This window comes from Rutilus rutilus (genome assembly GCF_951802725.1).
Source record: "Rutilus rutilus genome assembly, chromosome: 3".
NCBI lineage: Eukaryota > Metazoa > Chordata > Actinopteri > Cypriniformes > Leuciscidae > Rutilus > Rutilus rutilus.
Genome location: NC_140211.1, coordinates 39,603,869 through 39,625,660, shown reverse-complemented (window position 1 = coordinate 39,625,660; position 21,792 = coordinate 39,603,869). Strand labels below are relative to the sequence as shown.

Genomic DNA, 21,792 nt, shown 5'->3' with positions numbered 1-21,792 from the left:
GCATACTTGGATTTTTGAGGACTTGTACAGTGCCAGTCTTGGGTGTTAAAGTGTCATCTGTTACCTCAGAGGCATTTTGAACAGATGCAGCTTGCTGGATGTGCCCTGTGTGTGTTTACATCTGGCAGAGTGTTGTTTTGCTTTCTTTTTGGCTGGCAGCCTATGAGTGTGAGTTTATATAAATGTCTAAGTTTGTTCAGATATGTGTGTGTGTGTGTGTATGTATGTGTTGAAATGGAACATTGCATGATTCATTTATTGAGGGACAAGAAGCAGTGCAGTCCTGTGTTGTCTCATTGAGAGATTCATTGTTCATTGGTGGAAAGAATACAAGTAAAGGATGATATACAGTCATCCGGGCATTATCATAAAATAAACATCAGTGTGATCATGACACGAAGCTACACACCAAATAACTGTATACATTACCATTTTAAGGGTCGGTTATTTCTTTTAATTCAGCAAGGATTCATTAATTGATCAAAAGTGACAGTAACATTTTTTACATTGTTACAACAAAATATTTTAGAGTAAATACTGTTCTTTTGAACTTTCTATTCATCTAAGTATCTTGTATCACAATTTCCAGAAAAAAATTAAGCAGCAACTGTTTGCATTGCATTGATAATAATAAGAAATGTTTCTTGAGCACTAATTCAGAATATTAGAATGATTTCTGAAGGATTATGTGACACTGAAGACTGGAATAATGACTGCTTACAATATCTATATTGTAATATTTCTCAATATTATTGTTTTACTGCGTTTTTGACTAAATAAATGCAGCCTTGGTGAGCATAAGAGGCTTCTTTAAAAAAACATCGACCCCAAACTTTTGAACGGTAGTGTACATGGACATGAAATATTGATTTGAGTCTGAATTACTTTATAATGTGAGAAGAAAGAGACAGCAGAGTTATACAAAAGTCATGATGCCAGCAAAGTGTAGGTGATAACTGCCAAGGATAATATTTAACATAGTCAAAAACAGTTATTGAAAAAATAATTTCCCTTTAGTCAGATTCATTTAACACTGTAACTGTACTCTGTGTACACTGTAAAAAAAGCTTACTTTTTTTAATGAAGTAGAATAAATCTAATGTATTGTCAGCCATCCACACACCAAAAGATCTAAGAATATAATGTGACTGACATTGATCAAATATTGGGTATCAGTTTCTTTGCCTGTGGGCTGGTAATAATGACATCAGGTTGAAGAGCATATTATGGTATGTTCGGTGAATCGAAGATGAATCCTGTCAAATGAAGCTCAAGGTAATCAAATATTGAAGAGCTGACATGATCATTGAATCGAAGGCAGAAACACTCATGTGGAAACAGACTACCTAACAACCTGTCTCCTTTAGCTCTCCCTGGAGCCATTCAAAATGTCAGTGGGATTAGTATTACGATAATGATTGAATGAGAGGATGAAGTTAAACCTTGTATTGCGATTGCTGTTGTGGGATTTATCTACAGAGTTAGGTCAATGCAGCCAGTCATTTCATTTTCAATACCCCCTGCCCTTTCTGTTCATGAGCAGAAAAACTGAGATGCGAATGGGGAAGCAGTGCTTGGGGACAGACTGAGAGAGAGTAATAGTGTGTACGCTTATTTGAAGGGCACTGTGAAGCCATAACCTTTACCTTTTTATAGCATATTAATCAGGGAAAACGGCAAAGGCTGTAAACTTCTGGCGTCTCGAAGCTGTCAGTTCCCCTCCAGTTGCTAATTGATGAGCTTGTATCCGTGTAGAAGTTTGGCCATCAGTGATCTCCTGTGAGCCAAGACAAGGGAATGTGGCCCGTACACTTCATCAGTCAGAGGACTGCTGAATTACTGCTGTTCAGGGTGAGATGCTGTGAATACAGTCCAGACTTACTGCATATTATCACACGGCCCTCTGGAACACTTGATTCGGATTTTTTGTATAATAAACACTTAACTGTCTAATTAATGGATGCATGTTATTTTGGCAGCATGTCATTATCAGCCATTAGTAGAGATTTTTAATTTAACATCCATTCTGGCTTTATGTAAAATGGTGCATGATCATTTCCCCTATTTTTACATTTAAATCACATTTGCCGTCAATGCTCACTTAAAGTTAATCCTTTAATAACATTATTGAATGTAATCTTTAATTCCTAAATATATTTTTAGTATAGAATTTCAATATAGGCCATTTAGTGATAATCGGCCATAACATGAAAATAATTATTGACTTATAGGTATCAGCCAGAATTTTAATTATTTAACTAACTAATTGTCCCAGGCAACTGATTCTCCTACTTAGTTGTGTAGGAACTTACTACTCTGCAGTCTCTTTCTTCTCACATAATAAAATTGTCTCAATTCAAATGAATATTTAATGTCCATTTATTTATTTATATGGTAAGTTGCCATGTAATAAGTGGCTTACCAAGCTTCAAGAAAAAAAACTATCTATAGAAGCTGGAATGATGGCTGAGGATATGATGAGAAATCAGGCTTGGAGTGTTTTGAGTTAGACTAAATTAAAATGGGATGAGGCTGCTTTATCTCCTCTAAACTTGGCACCTTCTTTCTCACTCTCATTCTATGTTACTTTCATTTTTACACCCCATGTCTTTTTAAAGAATGTCTTTTTAGCACTCACAATTCTTTCTTTTTAAACTATTGGTGTCATCTCCTGACTTTCCTTTCAAAAAAGAAGTATACTTCAAGTATACTTAATTAACGGTCAAGTATATTTTTAAGTATACTTTATTTTGTAGGTATACTAATATCAGTGTACTAATATTTCAATACTGCTTGGGACTAAATTGGCCCACTTTTTAGTGAATAAAAGTTACTATTTATATATTATTTTAGCATTTTAAGTATACTACTTTTTTCCTATTTAGGTATTATTTTTTTATACTTGAAATACCTCTAACTGTACTCTTTCCATTTTAAAAACATGCATCCTTTTTATCAACACTTAAATGTAGGTAAGTTTCATAAAAAAATTGAAAAAATCGCATTTTTGTCAAAGACTACGCCAAATCAGATTCAGAACGATGATAAAGACACAGGTGTAGTAGATCCTTAAAGCTTAACAGTTATTTCCCATTCCTGGGTCGACGTTTCATTCGGTAACGTTAGGCAGTTTTGATATAAATGCTGTTTAATTTTTGATGATCGCGTTGTTTTACATTTGCGTAAGCAATCTTTCTATCACTAGTTTCTGCTTCTTCTCCACCTGTGTTTTGATCCAGAGATTATATACTAGGACATGTGAAATAGCGCCCCCTACCATATAACAGTGAAAACATGGATAGCCGGAAAATTCAGTCAATGGCGGGGAAAGAGTAAAGCTGATTTTGAAGTAAATTCCTACACTACCCATGGACTCGCCAACAGAAAATTCAGATATTCAGAATTAGTAACACATCGGTTTTCTTTTTAATCAATAGTTTCAAACAATGTAAGTTTATAAGACAGTATGTAAAACTATGTGAAAAAAAGTATTTTATAGGCTACTCAATCAAGTATACTTTTGGTGAATTTCAGGACACCTTCATTTCTCACACTACAATTCTAATGTCATTCTCACCACTCACAAATCCTTCACTTTTCTCTTTGTGAATGTGATCCTGTGTGTTGAAATGTACAAGGACAATTGTTTATCAATATTGTAATATGCCTTCAGGACTGTTCTAGCACCTGTTGTTAGCTGGACCATCAAGACTGGGACTGATCAATTGTCTCATCGGCCATGAACAATGCAGACAGTCCGAGGAATAATGAGGTTTCCGCAGTAGTAGGTAGATGACTAGTTCCAATGTAATCAATTTAACACTATAGTGTGAAAACTGTATTTAATATCATTGAAATGTGAGGCACTCACAGTTATATATTCTATAAATATTCTGTTTTTAATCTTGCTCGACCAAAATATGAAATTTGCATGACAATATCATAAGCAGGGGTTCTCAATCCTTGAAGCATTCCAAAAAGCATTCCAAGGTAGGATGGCATCGAGGCACATCCGAATCTGAATGTTCTGTCCCCTTAGATACCTTCATCTGATCGATTTTAAAGGCAGCATATCTTTGCTTTGATATCCCACAATTCTCTGCGTTCCATTGACAGTTAAGCTAAAAATAAAGATGGCGTCTGAAAGTTGTGGTTGGTGGTCAGTTTGTGTGTAAATGTATGTTTTTGACTGTTTTGTAGAAATTAGTAATTAAATATTCGCTTAGTTCATCAAAGCTCTCTCTATTTAGATCATTAAACTGTTATACTGCCTCAGAAGTCTGTTTCGTGAGGTACCTTAGTTAGTTAGTTTTATCTTATTTACCTTTGTGCGCAAATGCTTCCTGTGTTGTTGCGAGGGAACAAGTCAACTGTCTAAGCTTTTGGACGCAGCCCTAGAAAGTTATGGACGGGTGATTTTGATCAAGGTTGCAGCTAAACTCTGAAAAGTGGACCTTGAGGGCCAGAGTTGAGAACCCCTGTCATATAGACATGCAATAGACCACCCAAAAATAATTTAAAAGCTCAGCTCGGCATATATTTCAAAAAATTTACTCAATGTTTTATCTTATAATGGAATATTTTGTTATTAGCCCCCACAAAAACATTTATTCAGTCCACTTAGAAATAAGTCTGTCTGGAAGTATTGTGTTGAAGATAAAAATGTCTGAAGGGTTATAAATCCAAATGGCACTTTCATGTTATGCATAGCCAATGGGAACTTAGAATGGACTGCGCTGTTTAAATTGAGGCTTTTGATAACTATTGGTTTTCAATTTCAAGGGCACACACTCTCTCTTTTTCACACACACACAGACACTTGCGGTACACTCTCCTGCTGAGCAGCCAGCTGCTTGTTTTGTTAGTGGTGGGCTGTCTGGTTCTGAGCTTGCTGTTCCTGTCCAACAGGCTCCAGGATTCAGCTGCTGCTGAAGGTCACCATGCATAAATTTACTGTATACTGTATCTACTAAGATCAGTCCGTGTAGAGGTCAGAGAACTTGAGCTGCTCTGACCGCTGATATGTTCCCTGCTGGGATATGAATGACTGCAGACTTCCCTTTCTGCAGACTTACAGTACTAGTGATATACTGCTGTGTTATTCTGAGACTGCTGTAGCAAATGAGAAGTTATGTAATATATGAAAATAAGGGAGAAACAATTATACAGAACCACAAATTCTTGGACAGTTTTTGGACAAATCCCTCGTAGAAATAACAAGGTTTACAGTTAGCCATAAAAAGAAAAACTCAACAATTGTGACTCTGTCAGGGTGCCTGTTCTGGAGCCGGTGCCCAATCTGGAACAGTTTCATACAAGGGATCAAAAATTGTCTCGACCTTCTGGTAGATGCCACAATTACACCATCTGACACTTTAACAAATATTTCAGGTACACATTATTTATTAGGTATTTATTTGGATTTTTATATTTTGCGACTTAAGCTGGCCAACAACTGGTCACTGTGTATTTCAGAGTGAAGCTTTGCACTGTGTTACTTTTACACAAGCAACTCATTAGCTCATTTTACTGTCACCATTCAGCTCAGTTTGGTTTTGTTTTCATGGACTTTCAGTTTGTTTTAATTTTTCATGTGTCTTCCTTGTTCAGATTTCCTTGTCTCCCTTGTTCACGTCACGTGTCTTCCTTGTTCAGGCAGTTTTATCATTATTTCATTGGAAACATAAGCCACACTGTAAAAAAAAGGTGCTTTTTTAAGTTTTCCTAAAAAACCTGGATAAATTGGATAGACAATTTGATTCTAAAATCAAAAAAGGTTTTTAACAGTGTTCACAGATCCCCTGACAGTGGACTAGCTAGCTGAGCTCCGAACCAGCATCAGTTCACTCATTTTTTTTTTTTTTGTCTGTTCTATCCAGTTCTCTGTCTGTCAATTCACATTTCTACAATGCTTTATGTCCTACAGCAACCTTTCTTCTCCTGTTGCCCTTTTCACACTTCATCTCCATCTCTGCCTCTGTGTGTTTGTGTGTAGAATGGACTGTGGTGCTTTCATCCATGAGTGGACATGTTCTAAGGGGGCCTCGTCAGCGTAGCACACACAGGTGCATCCGCACACACACAGACTACACGCACAACAGTTTAGGCTTCTATTTTGAGCGCTCATTTATTGTGAGAATGAAAGTCATGACCATGAAGACGTTTATCTCCTGTCCAATCTTATGTTACAGCAGTTCCCGCAACAATTACCCACAAGCATTTACAACTACTTAACATGCATGGCCATGGCACCCACCACGCAAGACAACCACTGGCCATCATCATTAGCTGCCAAGCATGCAATTAGCTAATTATGAAATATAATAGCCTGCTTCTTACAGCACTGTGATAAGTATCTATTCTTACTAGATAAGAATACTGTGAGACTGATGGGCTGAGTCCTTAATCTTGAGTTTTAGAGGGATATATTATGAGCTACACAGTGGTTACATTTGGTCTCCATTGCCTATAAATCCCTATTATGGATGTACTTCTCTCCGCCCCATTGGTTTTGCCTTAAGAAGTCAGCGGGGATCACAGTCAGTAACAATGAGCCTCTGTTAAACATTTTAAGAGAACAGTGGAGTATACATATTTGGTGTGTTTTTCATGGACGAATAAAAATCAGACAATTGAGAGTTGTTTCAAATAGCTGATGTTTTCTTCTCCTGAGAATGTGAATTTGAGCATTGTTCACTCTGAAGAGAAGCCACATAGCAAATTTCAAGCTGTCTTTGTTTATCGTATTTTCAAACAAAATGATAGACAGCAAGTAAAGATAATTTAACTTTAGAACTGTGGCTGACACTAATGCAAACAAATATGAATATATCACACTTGAGAGCTGTCATGTTTTTTGAAGGGGCAGTCCCGGCTCATTTGCCCTAGGTGACATCTTGGGCCTCATTTATAAAATGTTGTGTAGAAAACGTTCTACATTTGATCTTACAATCATTTCTCCAATGTGCATCGGTGTGATTCAGAGAACGAATGCACAAAAAAACTTCTCCTCCAAATGTGAAATCTATAAATCACAAATTATCTTGAAATTGCGCACAGCTGAATGGTTTCAAATCTACGTCTTGTAAACGCTTCCTAAATAATGTAATTTTAACATATAAAAGAGCACCAGTCAACCGCAAAATCCTTTACTTGAAAATGGCGAGCAGCAAGAATTGCTTAGATTTCCAAATACCTACTGTACTCCAACTCTCTGCCACAAGGAAATGTGCGTTTGATGGGGACTGTGGTAAACTTTAGAATAAAAGAGGGCCCAGGGTTCCAATCATAGTTTTAAACAAGCATGTGTTTTTTCCTAAAATAATCATGCAGATTCATTTTCAAAGATACAATACTGTTCAAGTTTTGGGTCATAAGATTCTGAAAAAAAGCCCCTTATGCTCACCAAGGCTACATTTATTTGATCAATTTAACGCAAAGATTATTATTTTTTGAATGGTAATTAACTTTTTGTTGTTTTAAAAATCCACTTAGTTCAAAACACAAAATAATGGCTTTCATAGACACGGATCTAAAAACTAAAATTCTGTCATCATTTCACCTTCATATCACTCCAAACCTGTATGGCTTTCTTTATTCTGTGGAACATAAAATAAGTTGTTTTGAAGAATGTTGGTAACCAAAAAGTTTTGTTTACCATTGACTTCCATTGCTTCCGAAATTGAATACTTCCCTATAGTATGTGAATAACAGTACTCCAACAGAGTAGTATGTCCAAATACATAGTATTCGAAAAACAGTAGTTTAGCCAAACCTACTTCAGCCAAGATTCTGAAATGTGCATTCGATGGACACTTTACTTTCCCATGAGGCCACGGGAGAGAATTTATTCATGGAAATGAAGCGATGCGGCTGATGCTGGTAGGTCACCTGACAGTTTGGATGTAGTGCATCATTCATTTCCATTTATATTATATGCATACTAACTATATAGAACATACTTTTTCAGTAATTAATTAAAGTAATTCAAATTCAAATGTAGTACCAACTCAGACAGTATGCGATTTCAGACGCACTTTGAGACATTCCTTAAAATATCTTTTTTATGTTTCATAGAAGAAAGAAAGTCGTGTGAGTTTGAGTAAATGATGACAGAATTTTCATTTTTGGATGAATCTCTTAAAAATCTTAACCTAGTATTTCTAAGTTCTGACATCCTGTATAGAAAAGAACAGGTGTTGTGGCTATCCGGTAGGTCCTGGAACTGAACATGAGCCAGCTGGAGAGAGGCAGGTTCAGTGAAAGGCTGTTCTTGGGTCAGACCAGACTGTGCTGGTGTAGGACAGGTGTGACCTCTGCAGCCTCTGACTGTGGTCAGGCTTTTAAAGAGGGAAATATAGGAAATGCAGGTGGTGGAGAAAGAAGAGCGGTAGAAAGGATCACAGAGGGCAGGCATGATTGGGAAAGTAATGAAAAAGATGAGTGGAGAGTGAGCCACAGGCCTCTCAGTGCCTCATGTATACTCTTTTCGCTTTTTCTCCAAGGTCAGCCATGATGACTGCCCTTTAAAAAACAGCCTACAAATTATTTGCTTATAAAACTGATACCAGAAATGCTTCAGTAGGTCTTCTCTTCATCTTCTCTCTCTCTTTTATTTTCTCCACACTATGTCTTATTTATGATAGTACTTTATACTTCTATGGATTACTACTAATGGATTCACTAAGATAAGAATCCTTCTGAGACAGTCCTTTAGACAGTGTATTCTCAGTGCTAGTCAACCTGATAGTTACAAAAATAACATAAAATACAAATAATTAACTACACTCTTTAACATAATAAAAAGTTACTTTAAGAATGTTGACTTTTCTTTATGTGCCAAGTCTTTGACACACACGTGTGAAGTATAGACAGCATTATACAGTTACAGAGTTACAGAGTCATGTGAATGAAATTCAGTGTTCTTAGTAGCTGTTTATGAGACAAATACACAAGGAGGAAGTGACCTGTTAGGTACCTGCTTTGCCGCCTTCTACCCTTCACCCATCAGAGTGGCTCTGGTTTTAACACTGGTTGCCGCTTGGACAGGGAATCTGCAGACCCCTTTTAGAACCAGATTATAATATTTCTAAATAAAATCTAGCCAGACTAAGTTGTTGCTGTTTTGAAAATGTAATGTGGTGAGGACATTATCTTGTCCCCCTGGCCAGTGGCCACTGACGTTAATGGTTCTTGACTCAAGTCAGTGTTTGCAGAGATGATGTTTCCCACCTCAAAATGCCTTTTCCATGGTGAAAACCCATCGAACAAGGCCAAATTGGGCAATTGGAAAAGGTTTATTTGCTGTGGTGGAATGTGGTCGCTTCAGGTTTCTCAACTCAGGCCTATCGGAAATGTCCTACTTCTGAAGTCGCGATTATGAGCTTGTCACGTTCAAGTGCTTTGTTGTCGGAAAGAACATCTATGATGGAGGACACCAGGTTTATTCGTGCATATTTATTTGGGAAAATCTAATCAAAGCTAAAATGATATTTACGTCCCTTTCAAATAGATTGTTAGCTTGCTGATAATTCTGGAATTTCCATCAAATACAGGCTATTTGCGTGGTGTATAACACATACAAAATGCTTTAAATTATTATTCATATGTAAATATGCACTACTTTAACGACAAGACAAGGGGATAGCTGTTGTGGAAAAAACTAATATAGCATACCAGTCACAGCAGCAATTGCTCTCACCTCCGCCATGTTTAAAGTTTATGGACCGCCCAACTCGAGAACTTGGGTATAAGAATAATCCCCAAGCTTCCCAGTGGTAAATACGACTTGAGAGGGCACTCATGTCCAATTTTTAACTAGGAAACTTGTATTTACGATAATTCCGATAGCACGTGAAGGCAGCGTTATTAGACTCTTAGCCCTGCAGGAACTCTTGTCAGCAAAGGACACTCTTGATTGCCAATTTCAGTAAATAATAAATCCTATCTGTGTGAACCTCCATAAGCAATTACTTTAGGGCAAAAAAATGCAGGTTTATTTTTTTTTATGATCTTTTCATTTGATGGTTTTATCGAAAATAACCACCTTGCCTACAGGGATGATGGAGGATTAGATTGTCTTTATTGTATACATTACAAATCTACATAAATTAAAGGCAAATACTGATATATGCTGTACATACTTAAAGATTTCTATAATGATTCATGATATGTTTTTTCATTGTGGCAATTGGAATATTGCAATTAAAAAAATCTGAGTTATTTGACATCTTGGGAGATTTGCCCATAGATCAAAACATAACTAGTAAACTTAAAGGGATAGTTCACCCAAAAATTACAATTCTGTAATAATTTACTCACCCTCATGTCATTCCAGAACTCTGACGTTTTTTTTTTCTAAATAAATGGTAGTTTCTCAAATTGAGTCTTTCAGGTTAGAGAGTGTGAGGATTCTTAATTCTGCAAGTCGTGGCACTGTTTCTAATCCCTCAGTCAGGTCATGTAGTAGTGACCCTGCCCACAGAGCCTGTTGTGGATTTCAGCTTGTGCACCTCCAACAAAACTCTTTGAAGGACTTAGTGCTCGACCCTTGGAGGCTTTTTGTGTAATAGGGAAACGAATAGGCTTTTCACACTTGATATTGCTAACCCAGTGTCATTCTAAAGCCTGGGTTAACATAATGCTGGGTCGTCAGATTTTGAAATACTGTGCATTTGTAAACCATGTGTTAACATTCTTATTTAGAAACATTTGTTGCAGGGCTTAATAACTCAAGGTCAAAAGCAGTGCCTTTTAATCTTGAGTTATTAAAACATTGCTTAGCGCAGGGTTAAAAAAGACGTCAACCTAGGGTCAAGTCAGAGGAGATTTCTCTGACGGCAGTGGCTCTTAAAAAATTATAGATAAAATTTAGGTAGAGACACTGTTTCTTTTTCTTCCCTTGAACCTCAAAACACGTGAACTTTTTTGCAACTTTCAGAGCAGCCGTGGAGATGAAGTTCATGTGTCCTCATCTATTAAGATGACAGATGCTGGACATACGGTGGCCCAGTAGTGCACAACACAACGAAATTAAGCCACAACACAACGGAAACAAGCCACAACACAACGAAATAAAGCCACAACACAACAGAAATGCTCTCGACCACTAGGGGGCTCTCGGAGCGCGGTAAAGTTAATTTTCCTTTCCAATGTTCTATAGAGTCGGCAGTCTTAAAAAATATCACGATTAGTTTTAACAGTATGCAACCATTGTATATTGACATGAAATATTAATTCAAAATAACCTACGTGCATTATAGCTGTGTATTTACACTCGAAAGTGCTTTGACGTGCTACCACAGCGCATGATCAAAGCATTCTCGAGGATAAATACGCAGCTATAATGCATGTGTGGGTGATTTTGGGCTTATCAACCCCGCTCATTTACACAGAAACATGCAGACTTCATATTGAAAAACAGGCACTTGTGAACATTTGATTTAGTGTATTAAGTAAATCAGTGAAATCATAGGACTTTAAAGAATCTGTGTTGTTGCATTCGATTAAACAAATAATTCAATGACTCACTCATAAAGATAATCGCTTGTCGCCATCTGTTGGCATAACAGTATAACCTGCAGAAAGAGTTACTGAATAATCGGCACCACTAGTATACTATACTCTATACTCTATACTCACACCGACTGAGTATATTAGCGCTTGTATGATATAAAATGGAATGTGCCTGGTTTCCTTTAACAGTTCCCAGTGGTGTATCAGTAAAATAAACAGTGTTTGGCACTGTTTATTTTACTAGCACTTTTACCTGGGTACTGTTTAGACATCAAATAAAACATTTAACATCACCGCTGGCCTATAAGTGCAGTGTGAAAAACCCTTTCTCTAGGGTGTAACTTTCAGTAAGCACCCTCCAAAGAAATCTCCATTATTTTCATATCCTCATTACAATGTTTTGTGCTTTTTAGTATAAAACAGCTTTCAAAATATGCTGCATGCATCAGTGAACCAAAATTATGTCTCAAAGCAAAATACATATTTTTAAAAACTTGGTGGCTAGTTTAAGCACTATAAAAACACACCAAATGAGCCTGTTTCACATTGAAAGCTATGGAAATGCATATAGCAGGCTATAATCTTTTTTTGGTCAACCCTATACTATAACCCACACTCCACCCTTCTGTCCTCAACATCACCATTCTGCCTGTGCCTCTCCACTCTGGGTTAAACCTTAGCCCCTCCATTGGGGGGTGGATCTCTGAATTGGAAACTCTGAACCCAACTACATTGGGATCTAAATATGTCCATGGTAGAACGTAGAACACCCATGGAGAGGCCTGGAAGAACATACTTGTGGATCCAAGCCCGAATCTAACTGAGTTAGCAGTGAAAAGACCTGGTGCTATATTTGGCCCCCTCAACTTTGCACAGCAGCTTGTAATATATGCTTCTTCAAGGAAGAGAGAGCAAAATATGACTGTATTTTCATAGTCTGCTAGTGTCTGTCTGCATATTTTAGAAGATTGAAAAGATTTTTGGAGGGAATCAACAGTGTGTCTCAAGACAGACAGAGTGCACGGCCTCCAGCACCCGTGTGTGTGTCAAGGGTAGACAGGACATCTGGTGGGATGGTAATGAGGCATACGCTGAGAAGATGTCAAGCCTTCCATAGTGAAGGCACAGTAACAAACTGCATCTCCACACACAGACACAACTGCAGGAATATGAAATGCACCAATGGACTTGCATACTCAAAGAAAAAGCAAAGTAGGCCTTAAGCGAGCTAACTGAATCAGTCAACTTTATAAATTCTGCTGCATTTACCAGTTTGTACCATGTTATGAAAACGTCTAGGTTACTACTGTAACCTCTAGCATGGCTAACGATGCAGTATCTCTTTCCCTGTTCTAGTGATGTATGTCTCGAGACCGGTCTCGAGACCACTTTTACGTGGTCTCGGTCTTGTCACGGCCTTGACGGTCTTTGGCCTTGGTCTTGTCTTGGTCTCGGACCTCTCGGTCTTGTCTAGGTCTCGCTGTCTCAGACCGACATAGTGGTCGGGGATTTAGCAATACAATAGGCTACTACAATATCCACGACGACACAACGTTCGATAATGCAACATTATTATCCACAACGGAACGGATTGAAGCGCGCGTCCGAGTGAAGACAGTGCGGCGTGTGCACCCAATATACGAGAAAACACTTAATCCGCGCCACTGATCGCAACGGCAACGAGCACTTTGATCACTTGATTTAAAAAACACATATCAGTGACATGATGGGTTTTAACTTCATTCAGGAGATTTTGGGTAACTGCACAACTGACAGATGACTTTGAGCGCACCGCCAACGGTGTGTGTGTGTGTGTGTGTGTGTGTGTAACCATAGCGACAAAACGACCAACTTTCGGATCCTGCACTTAAGCCTATAATTTCGTTTTTAAACATTTTATTATGTATTTAAAAGTTGCAGAATGGATTAATTTGGAGACTCCGAAATCGGCAGAGATAGGTAGGCATTTGCTTAGATGAATTAAATTTGTGTCTTTGATATCTGTGTGTGTGTGTGTTGTTTGATTACAGTATTGTATTTAAGATGGTGTTAGACTAAATAAATGGTCTTTTAAATATCATCTGCATATCTCCGTTGTGTTGACTAAACATTAGGCCTAATCCAAGTTTATAATTGCGTATCTTTAATTTGATGTTACGATTTCATCTACACATTTCTACATATTTCTCATTCTTTAGACAGTTGTTGGAGGAGCAAGATGGTGTTGGAGGTGTTTGATGTTTTGTCAGATGAACCAGTCAGTACCAGTCATGTCAGTCCTCAACAGTGCACAAAAGTTAAGGGAGTCTCAATCCTCTAATAGTGCAGTAACAGCCGTCATGCAATTGCTACACATAGTTGATCTCACCCTGCAAAAACATTTACAGTGAGCTCACAGTCACACACATGACATGGTCTGTCTCTGTATTGTTCTGCCTGTGTAGTTGAAGTAATACCATCTAATATGTATTGAATGTAAACTGCGGCTGAACCCTAGTATGCTGCTGTTCTTGAATTCATATTGCTTAGCTTCAACACTAGTCTATTTTTTTCTCTCCGGTCTCGACTTGGTCTCGGTCTTGGTCTCGACTTGGTCTTGGTCTTGACTTGGTCTGTCTTGGTCTTGGTCTTGGTCTTGTCTTGGTCTCGATACCCTCTGGTCTTGGTACTGTCTTGGTCTCGGTATATATACATATTATATATATATATATATATATATATACGTTTATATGTGTGGGCTAGAATCAGGGAGACTCAAAGGGAGCCTACAACGTGATGATCTTATTTATTGCTAAAATTCACAAGATGGTGGAACCACCTTCACGGAGGCCTATGAAGCTACTACTTGATAACAACACTTGTTAGCAGAACTAGCCTCAGGTATCATAGGTGTACTCACAGAAATACTGTGGGCCCGGTTTTTCCTACTTTACATTGCCAATGGACAATGTGTACTCAGCTAGAGCGCTATCGACCCTTTAAACAAGTGGAGTACAGTCTTACGCTACCAACTGTCGAGGAGGCCTATAGAAAGGCCTACAACTTCAATTATCAAAAGCGTCAGCCCATGGCATGCTTAGGCTCTAAGGGAGTGTACTCAATCCCATCCCAAATGGGAGGGAGTACTAAAGTGAGCCCCAGTGGTGCAGGGCGAATTAACTAAAGCTGTGGGTAGCCAAAAAAACACTAAGCCCAAGTGAAATGGAGGCCTCAGCTATGAGGCCAACAACTTTTTTCACCTTGTGACTTGAAAATATATTCAAGGGGCCTAGATAACCAACCTAAAAACTAGCTGGGAAATTCTAGCTACAATATACAGCTCTAAAAGTGGAGACCTCAGCATTACTGCTTCCAATTCTCTCTTCCAGAGAGAGACAGGTCTGACAACGCCCAGAATATACCTGCATGGGAGGCTTAGGGATAGCCTGCTACCTATGCTGCTATTTATTCTACCCTTAACATCCACTATAGCATTATCGCCTAATGAAAACGCACGCCTAGACTACACGACTCGTAGACTTGTAGAAATTGGAGGCCAGTACCAGGGAAAAAACTAGACCTTACAGAGATAAGCTGTAGGTGATCTTAATCTAAAGAGCCTACGCTCAGATACTGAGGGACTCGGGACGAAGAAGCTTCTAGCAGAATGAAGGCCTAGCACCCAAAAGCTAGAAAGGGCGCGCTCACTACCAAGCCGACTCCAGACCTTCATAAGCATTCCATTTAATGGGAAAATATCATTATCGGTCCAGGCTTTAGGCCTGATGCAAGAAGCGCCTGGGGTAAAGAAAATAGAGGAAGAAGAGAGGAGAGGGTGGTTGTTATTCACCCTCAGAGGAAGGGGATCCTATCCGCCAAGTGCAGTCAGTGCTCATCATCTCCTGTATTCACTTCCTGACAGCAACTACCTGTGTCTTTCACACTGCCTGGTTGCAGCCTGGTCCTTAGGGTTAGGGTTAGGGTAGTATCCTTCAGTTTCATTGTCCTGTTCTGCGTCCGCCTAAACGGCCGGTGACCGGCAGACAGCCTATTTTTGACATTTATCTGATCCTCAATAAACATTTGCAACCAGCTTTCGCTTTAGGGTCCTTTTCGCACTGTGAAACACTCTGGCCTTGTCTCCGATCTTTGAACCGGGATGGGCCAGGCCCCGCTGGCTGTCTGGGCGTGGATTCGGACCGCAGCGGAATGCATGATTTAAATGCAGCTGAGTGTGCCTTCGCCTCTCTGAACTTTTCCACCTCCATCTCAACGGAGGCGCCAGAAAGTTCAGATGGCAAAACCAGGGCATCGAGGAGAAAACCCTTTTCTTTCTCCCCGATGTCAGCCACGTTCAGCCACAGATGTCTCTCCGTGGCCACCATCGCTGCCATCAATCTTCCAATCGAGGCAGCGGTTTGTCTGGTGGCCCGAAGAGCCAGATCTGTGGTGCGGCGCAGCTCGTCCACTGCGTCAGGGGAGAGACCCTGATCCAAATCCTTCAGCAGATCGGCTTGGTATCCCTGTAACACAGACATTGTGTGTAAGGCAGCCCCAGCCTGACCTGCTGCCACGTATGCCCTGCCATTCAAGTGAGATGTCATCTTGAGTGGCTTGGAAGGCAGGGCCGGAGTTTTTAGTGCCAATGCCTCTCCAGCAGCGAGATAGTTCGCAAACGTCTCATCGATTGGGGGCATTGACACATACCCATGTTCACGCATCCCCTTGACATCAGTGTAGTTTGCTCGCTGCTGATGATGGATGCATGCAGAATATGGGTTCTTCCATGCCTTCTTGATCTCAGTATGCAGAGCTGGGGAGTTATGGCCAGAAAGGAATCGCTCATCCAGCCTGCCGCGAATGACTCCTTTCTTTCCCATGGCAGCTGAAGCCTCGCTGAAGCGCGCTCCATAACACCCAACAGCTCATCATGCGTGGGGCAGGTAGGCTGTGAGGGTTCAGGTTGTACCTCTTCTTCACCCTCATCAGCCATCTCCTGCTCTCTTGGGCTAAAACATAGTCACCTATTTATGAAATTAGTTTTACCTTTGAAGATGTCCCTGGATGTCTCTAAAGGGAACTTTCATCAGTTTTAGCCCTCTTCTTGTGGACAGTTTGGACAACCCAACCCAACACATCACACATTTCAATATTTCAATACATAATGATACGCACTGTCATTTGATGTCCAAATATAGCATTGTTAGTTGTGTATCTTTTTCATTTACACAAATCTTAACCCATTCTCAGTGGTCATTTATGTAGCATAGCCTACATTAACTTGTTAGCACACATTAATTATGCTTTTCTGCCCTCCTACAGACACACACGCTTTTGAATGTGCAATACTCTATTAATGTGATGTCCTCTTTTCTGGTCAAAATCATTAATACACCATAATATATCCAGGATTCGGCAGCAAGGTTCCTCACATATTTTACATAATCACCTAGCACTCACATTTCTCCTTAGAATTCACTGGTTACCTGATAATGTAGGCTATTCAATATAAGCTCTGGTCAAACTGACATTTTTGGTTGGCAGAGCATCTGTGTGTACTGATGAATGAAAGTCATTATTAACTGACAAGAGACTGAAAATAGAGAATATAAATTAAACTCTAGGAGGCATCTGCTGAACCAGATAACACTCCAACAGTGTGTTTTTGACCCTGTCAAAACAGAATCTAATATGACAGTAGCTGGATTTCCTGAAGCACTAAATATAAGGTTAGATGCACATAAGTAACAATTAAGGCCCGGGTATACTTTATTTTCTGCCTTCCACTCCGTCTCACGCGCACAGTCGAGAGCAGGAACCTTTCAAGGTATAGGCCTACGCCTTTGGTCGTGAGCGAAGAAAGACGCGTAATTCAGCACTTACACACTATCTAGTGGTTTTCAAGTGCACACATGCACTGTTGTACATGCACCGTCCACGTGGTCACAAAAATGCATGTTTGCGGACATCTGGGGACCCTCCTGATGATGAAAATTACGCAGACGGCCGAAGGATACTTTGGACTTTAATATCTAAGGCACAAAAAGCATTGTCATTTAAGTTAGCTAAGTTGAACGTAAAAATTACCGTGAGCCTCAGGCCACTTGTAAGCCTATTACATGCAAACTGCTTTTTGTTTGCTATAATGTATTGTAAAATGTAAAAGAATGTTATTGAACATAATACATCATTTGTATAAATACTAATATGTAATGTGGTAGAAATTATATTGTGGTGGACACATTCATGTTGGTTCAGAGTAAACAAAATATTCTTGTGATGTATGTAGTTTGTTGGACAGTATTAGTGAACATCTAGTGAGTGAGAAAAGTGTATTTTAAGAGAGAATATTTTCTGAAATTCCACAGGGCCAAAAGCGCCTGTGGTTGAAGAAACACCCCCTCACTGGTGACCCAACCAATTAATCTTCTTTAAGGCTCTATTTCTTTTCCATTCAAGTACACGTACACAGCCTGTAAGACCTCTTTAATTTATCTTATGTGTCAGTTTGTGTGTGTGTGTGTTGCCTGAGTCAGCACTGTGCTCTCAGCATTAGAAAGCTCAAGAACAGCAGCGCTCTCCACTCAAGCTGTGTCTCTCTCACACACACACACACACACACACACACACACACACACACACACACACACACACACACACACACACATGCACACACATGCACACGTACGCACACGCACGCACGCTCTCACTCACACACACACACACACACACACGCACATACATTACAGATCTGAGAGGGACTTACTGACTTTAGTCTACAAGCCTATAAACATGTTCAGACATCTCCCTCTGCACACACACTTATAAGCCGTCCATTAGGTTATTAACGTAGTCATAATTTAATAATGACATCACAGCACATTTATCTGTGTGCATGTGCAGTTTATTTGTGTAAGGTCTCAGAATAGTTGTATTGACTTTGCTAGTGGCAAAAAAATTCTGGTCACACATGTTCATTATTTATTTATAATTCACATGGGGATTGAATGGCATCTTATGAAATAATGTCTCCTTACCTACGGTAAAAGTTTAAGAACTGGTCAATAAAAAATATATTGACCACCAATCTTAATATTGAGAGTTGTGAACAGTACAGCGGATTTTGGGTGTGTTGTTATTCTCAAACTTATGATGTTTATCCCCAGAAAGTGGTGGATTTAGGAGAGGGGGTCAAGAAAGTTATATAAATGATGAAAGACATCATGGGATGATGAAAAAGATTGAGAAGCTGGAGCAAATAAATATGCAACTCTGCAATCGGGAGGGATGGAAAGAGGAAGCTGATCAAATGTGTATGAAGGAAGTAGAGAGAGGGATGTATATGGTAGTACGAAAGTGTAGGCGTGTCGAGATGAAGCAGAATTAATGTGCTGAGACAGAACTAGAGAGCTGGTACAAAAGGCCTTGTAGAAATGGCCACAACCTCAAACTATATATTCAAAAGCACATATCTAGATTTTATCTGGCAATACAACACAGTACTTTAATCATTTTTCACTCAAAAGAAACAAAAAATCATTTATGTTATGTTACAAATAATTCATCATTTTCAATATTCTGACTTTCTCTTGAATATTGAAGAGTTCACTGAACAAAAAATGATAGATTGAATGAACCAACTTTTGAGTTACGACTTACCACTGTAGTTCTAAGGAGGTTTCTGTGTAGTATAGTGCAGAATATTACAATTTCCATCTCTATCAGCTTCTTCTTTTCTTTTCCAATCTCTTTATACTGTATGAACAAAATAAAACTCAGAGTTTAAAACTCACTCACCCAGTGTCTCTCTGTTTCTCCTTAGGTGGTGTGAAGAATTGTTGCAGAAACAGATCGGCCCCACCTCACCATGCCTTTGTCCTTCAGTTCATCCCGCATTTTCCCAATCTCCTTCATTCCCTTGATCCTCCCTGTCCTTCTCCTGTCTTTCTCCATCCCTTCTCAAGCTGACTCCCAAGATATAGCCCAATCTACCTCCAACTGTTCCCAGAATGACGTGTGTGCAGACGGGGTCCTTTTGCCAGTGTGGAATCCTCTAAATCCCTCAGTTGGTGACAAAGTGGCTCGTGCCATTGTGTACCTAGTGGCACTAGTCTACATGTTCTTAGGGATGTCGATAATTGCTGACCGCTTCATGAGTGCCATCGAAGTTATAACCTCTCAAGAAAAAGAGATCACTACAAAGAGACCCAATGGTGAAACGGTCACCACAACAGTTCGCATGTGGAACGAGACCGTCTCCAATCTGACCCTCATGGCTCTGGGTTCATCAGCCCCTGAGATTTTGCTTTCGGTCATTGAGGTCTGTGGGCATAATTTTGAGGCCGGTTCTCTTGGTCCTAGCACCATCGTGGGCAGCGCTGCCTTCAACATGTTTGTGATCATTGGCATCTGCGTCTACGTGGTACCTGATGGTGAAAGGCGGAAGGTCAAACATCTTCGTGTGTTTTTCGTGACTGCGGCGTGGAGCATGTTTGCCTACGTTTGGCTCTATCTTATCATCTCTGTGTTCTCACCTGGTGAGGTGGAAGTGTGGGAAGCAGTGTTGACGTTCCTCTTCTTTCCTCTCTGCGTGGTCCAGGCCTGGATCGCTGATCGGAGATTGCTTTTTTACAAGTATGCTCGCAAACGCTACCGAACCGAAAAGGGCCGTGGAATTATTGTGTCGGAGGGCGGGGAGGAGGTTGACAAGGAGGCAGGATTCACAAAGATGGACATGCTTGAAATTGATGGAATCACAACACATCTGGATGGAGTCCTGGTAGGGGAAAGTGGGCTTGGAGGACGTGATCAAGAGGACGAGGCCAGGAGAGATATGGCTAGAACTCTAAAGGAACTGAAGCAAAGACATCCTGACAAGGACATGGAGCAGCTCATAGAGATGGCCAACTATCAGGTAAAAAAGAAGACGAAAGATATTAACCAATTTAATTACTTAATAATTTATAATATGTACATCAAATGTATTTTATAAAATTATAATTGCATAGTTATTATTTATTTAGTAATATAAATATATATATTTTTAAAAATATTAAAACATTTCAAATTAAAATTAAAAATATTAAAATTCACTGCACAACAACAACAAAAAAAAATAGTAGTTTAAAACAGACCTGCGGCATATTTTTCAGTTGCAACACTAGTAGGAACCACCGGTCTTGGGAGTTTCTGATGCAGCATATTTGAATTTTCTTCTCTAAAAAAAAATTGTATTCAAACTTTTCTCCTTTGTTCTCATTTTCTTTTGAAGACAATCTACAGATGTGCTTTGAGATATTACATAACAACATGAAATTATGATCTTAAATTATTGTGTGAATATTACAGAATTTGCTGTAAATTTGTGAAAATTTGCATTAATCTCTATTCAACTCTAAACAGATCTAATCTAAAGTTGTATGAAGTTCTATTCTTTGCAGGCCTGTTCATTTTAAACTGCTGTGTGTATTTTATATTTTTATAATATTAAAGTACCCTCCTAGTTTAGTATTCACAGACAATTGTAAGTAAACCATTCATAGATTACCCAAAAACTATAAACACTGTATCGTGCTATTTTAAACATTGTTCTGTTTATTTTTATATGTACATGCACTTTGACTATTAGCTGTCAACTGGACTATAACAATACTTTAAAAAAGAAAAGTCATGTAAATGCTTTATTTCAACTGAATTTTTTTTTTGCGAAGTCGTAACAGATCTGGATAATATGGTTGTAGCATGTATGCACATTAGTCGGAAAGTTAAGTGAAAACTGTCACTCCCAATCGCTTATCGATGGTGTGAGTTTAGTGGTGACACCACCTGTTTGTCCAAACAGTGCAAGACTAGGGAACTGTTTTGGTAAACCTGTTCGAAAAACGTGATTGTTTTTGAAAATTCCATTTAGTGCTGATTGTGGTGCAGAATTTGCATGCTGCTTATTTAAAATAGCTGTTTTACAGCTTGAGAAACCAGCCTGCAACTAAACTGCAGGTTAAAAATAACTTTCTCAAACTCCCCTTTGCAGGTTCTGGTACAGCAGCAGAAGAGCAGAGCTTTCTATCGCATTCAGGCGACAAGGATGATGATTGGTGCTGGGAACATTTTGAAGAAACACGCAGCAGATCAGGCCCGTAAAGTGGTCAGCAGTGGGGAACCTCAAGAGCAGGAGGATGACCCTCATGTTACAAGAATAGACTTTGAACCTGCCCTCTACCAGTGCTTTGAAAACTGTGGGTCCTTAAAACTTTCTGTGCAAAGGCATGGAGGAGATGCCGGTTGTACTGTTAAGGTGAG

General features: G+C 39.2%; 1 protein-coding gene across 1 annotated transcript in view; it reads left to right on the top strand.

Moving 5' to 3' along the window:
* Positions 1–21,792, top strand: part of slc8a4b (solute carrier family 8 member 4b) — a 75,735-nt gene that overhangs the window by 10,486 nt on the left and 43,457 nt on the right. The window contains exons 3-4 of the mRNA XM_084404054.1: positions 19,316–20,407; positions 21,524–21,787. Coding sequence (XP_084260180.1) covers positions 19,361–20,407; positions 21,524–21,787 — 1,311 coding nt within the window. The 5' untranslated portion in view covers positions 19,316–19,360. The remainder of the gene's footprint in view (positions 1–19,315; positions 20,408–21,523; positions 21,788–21,792) is intronic.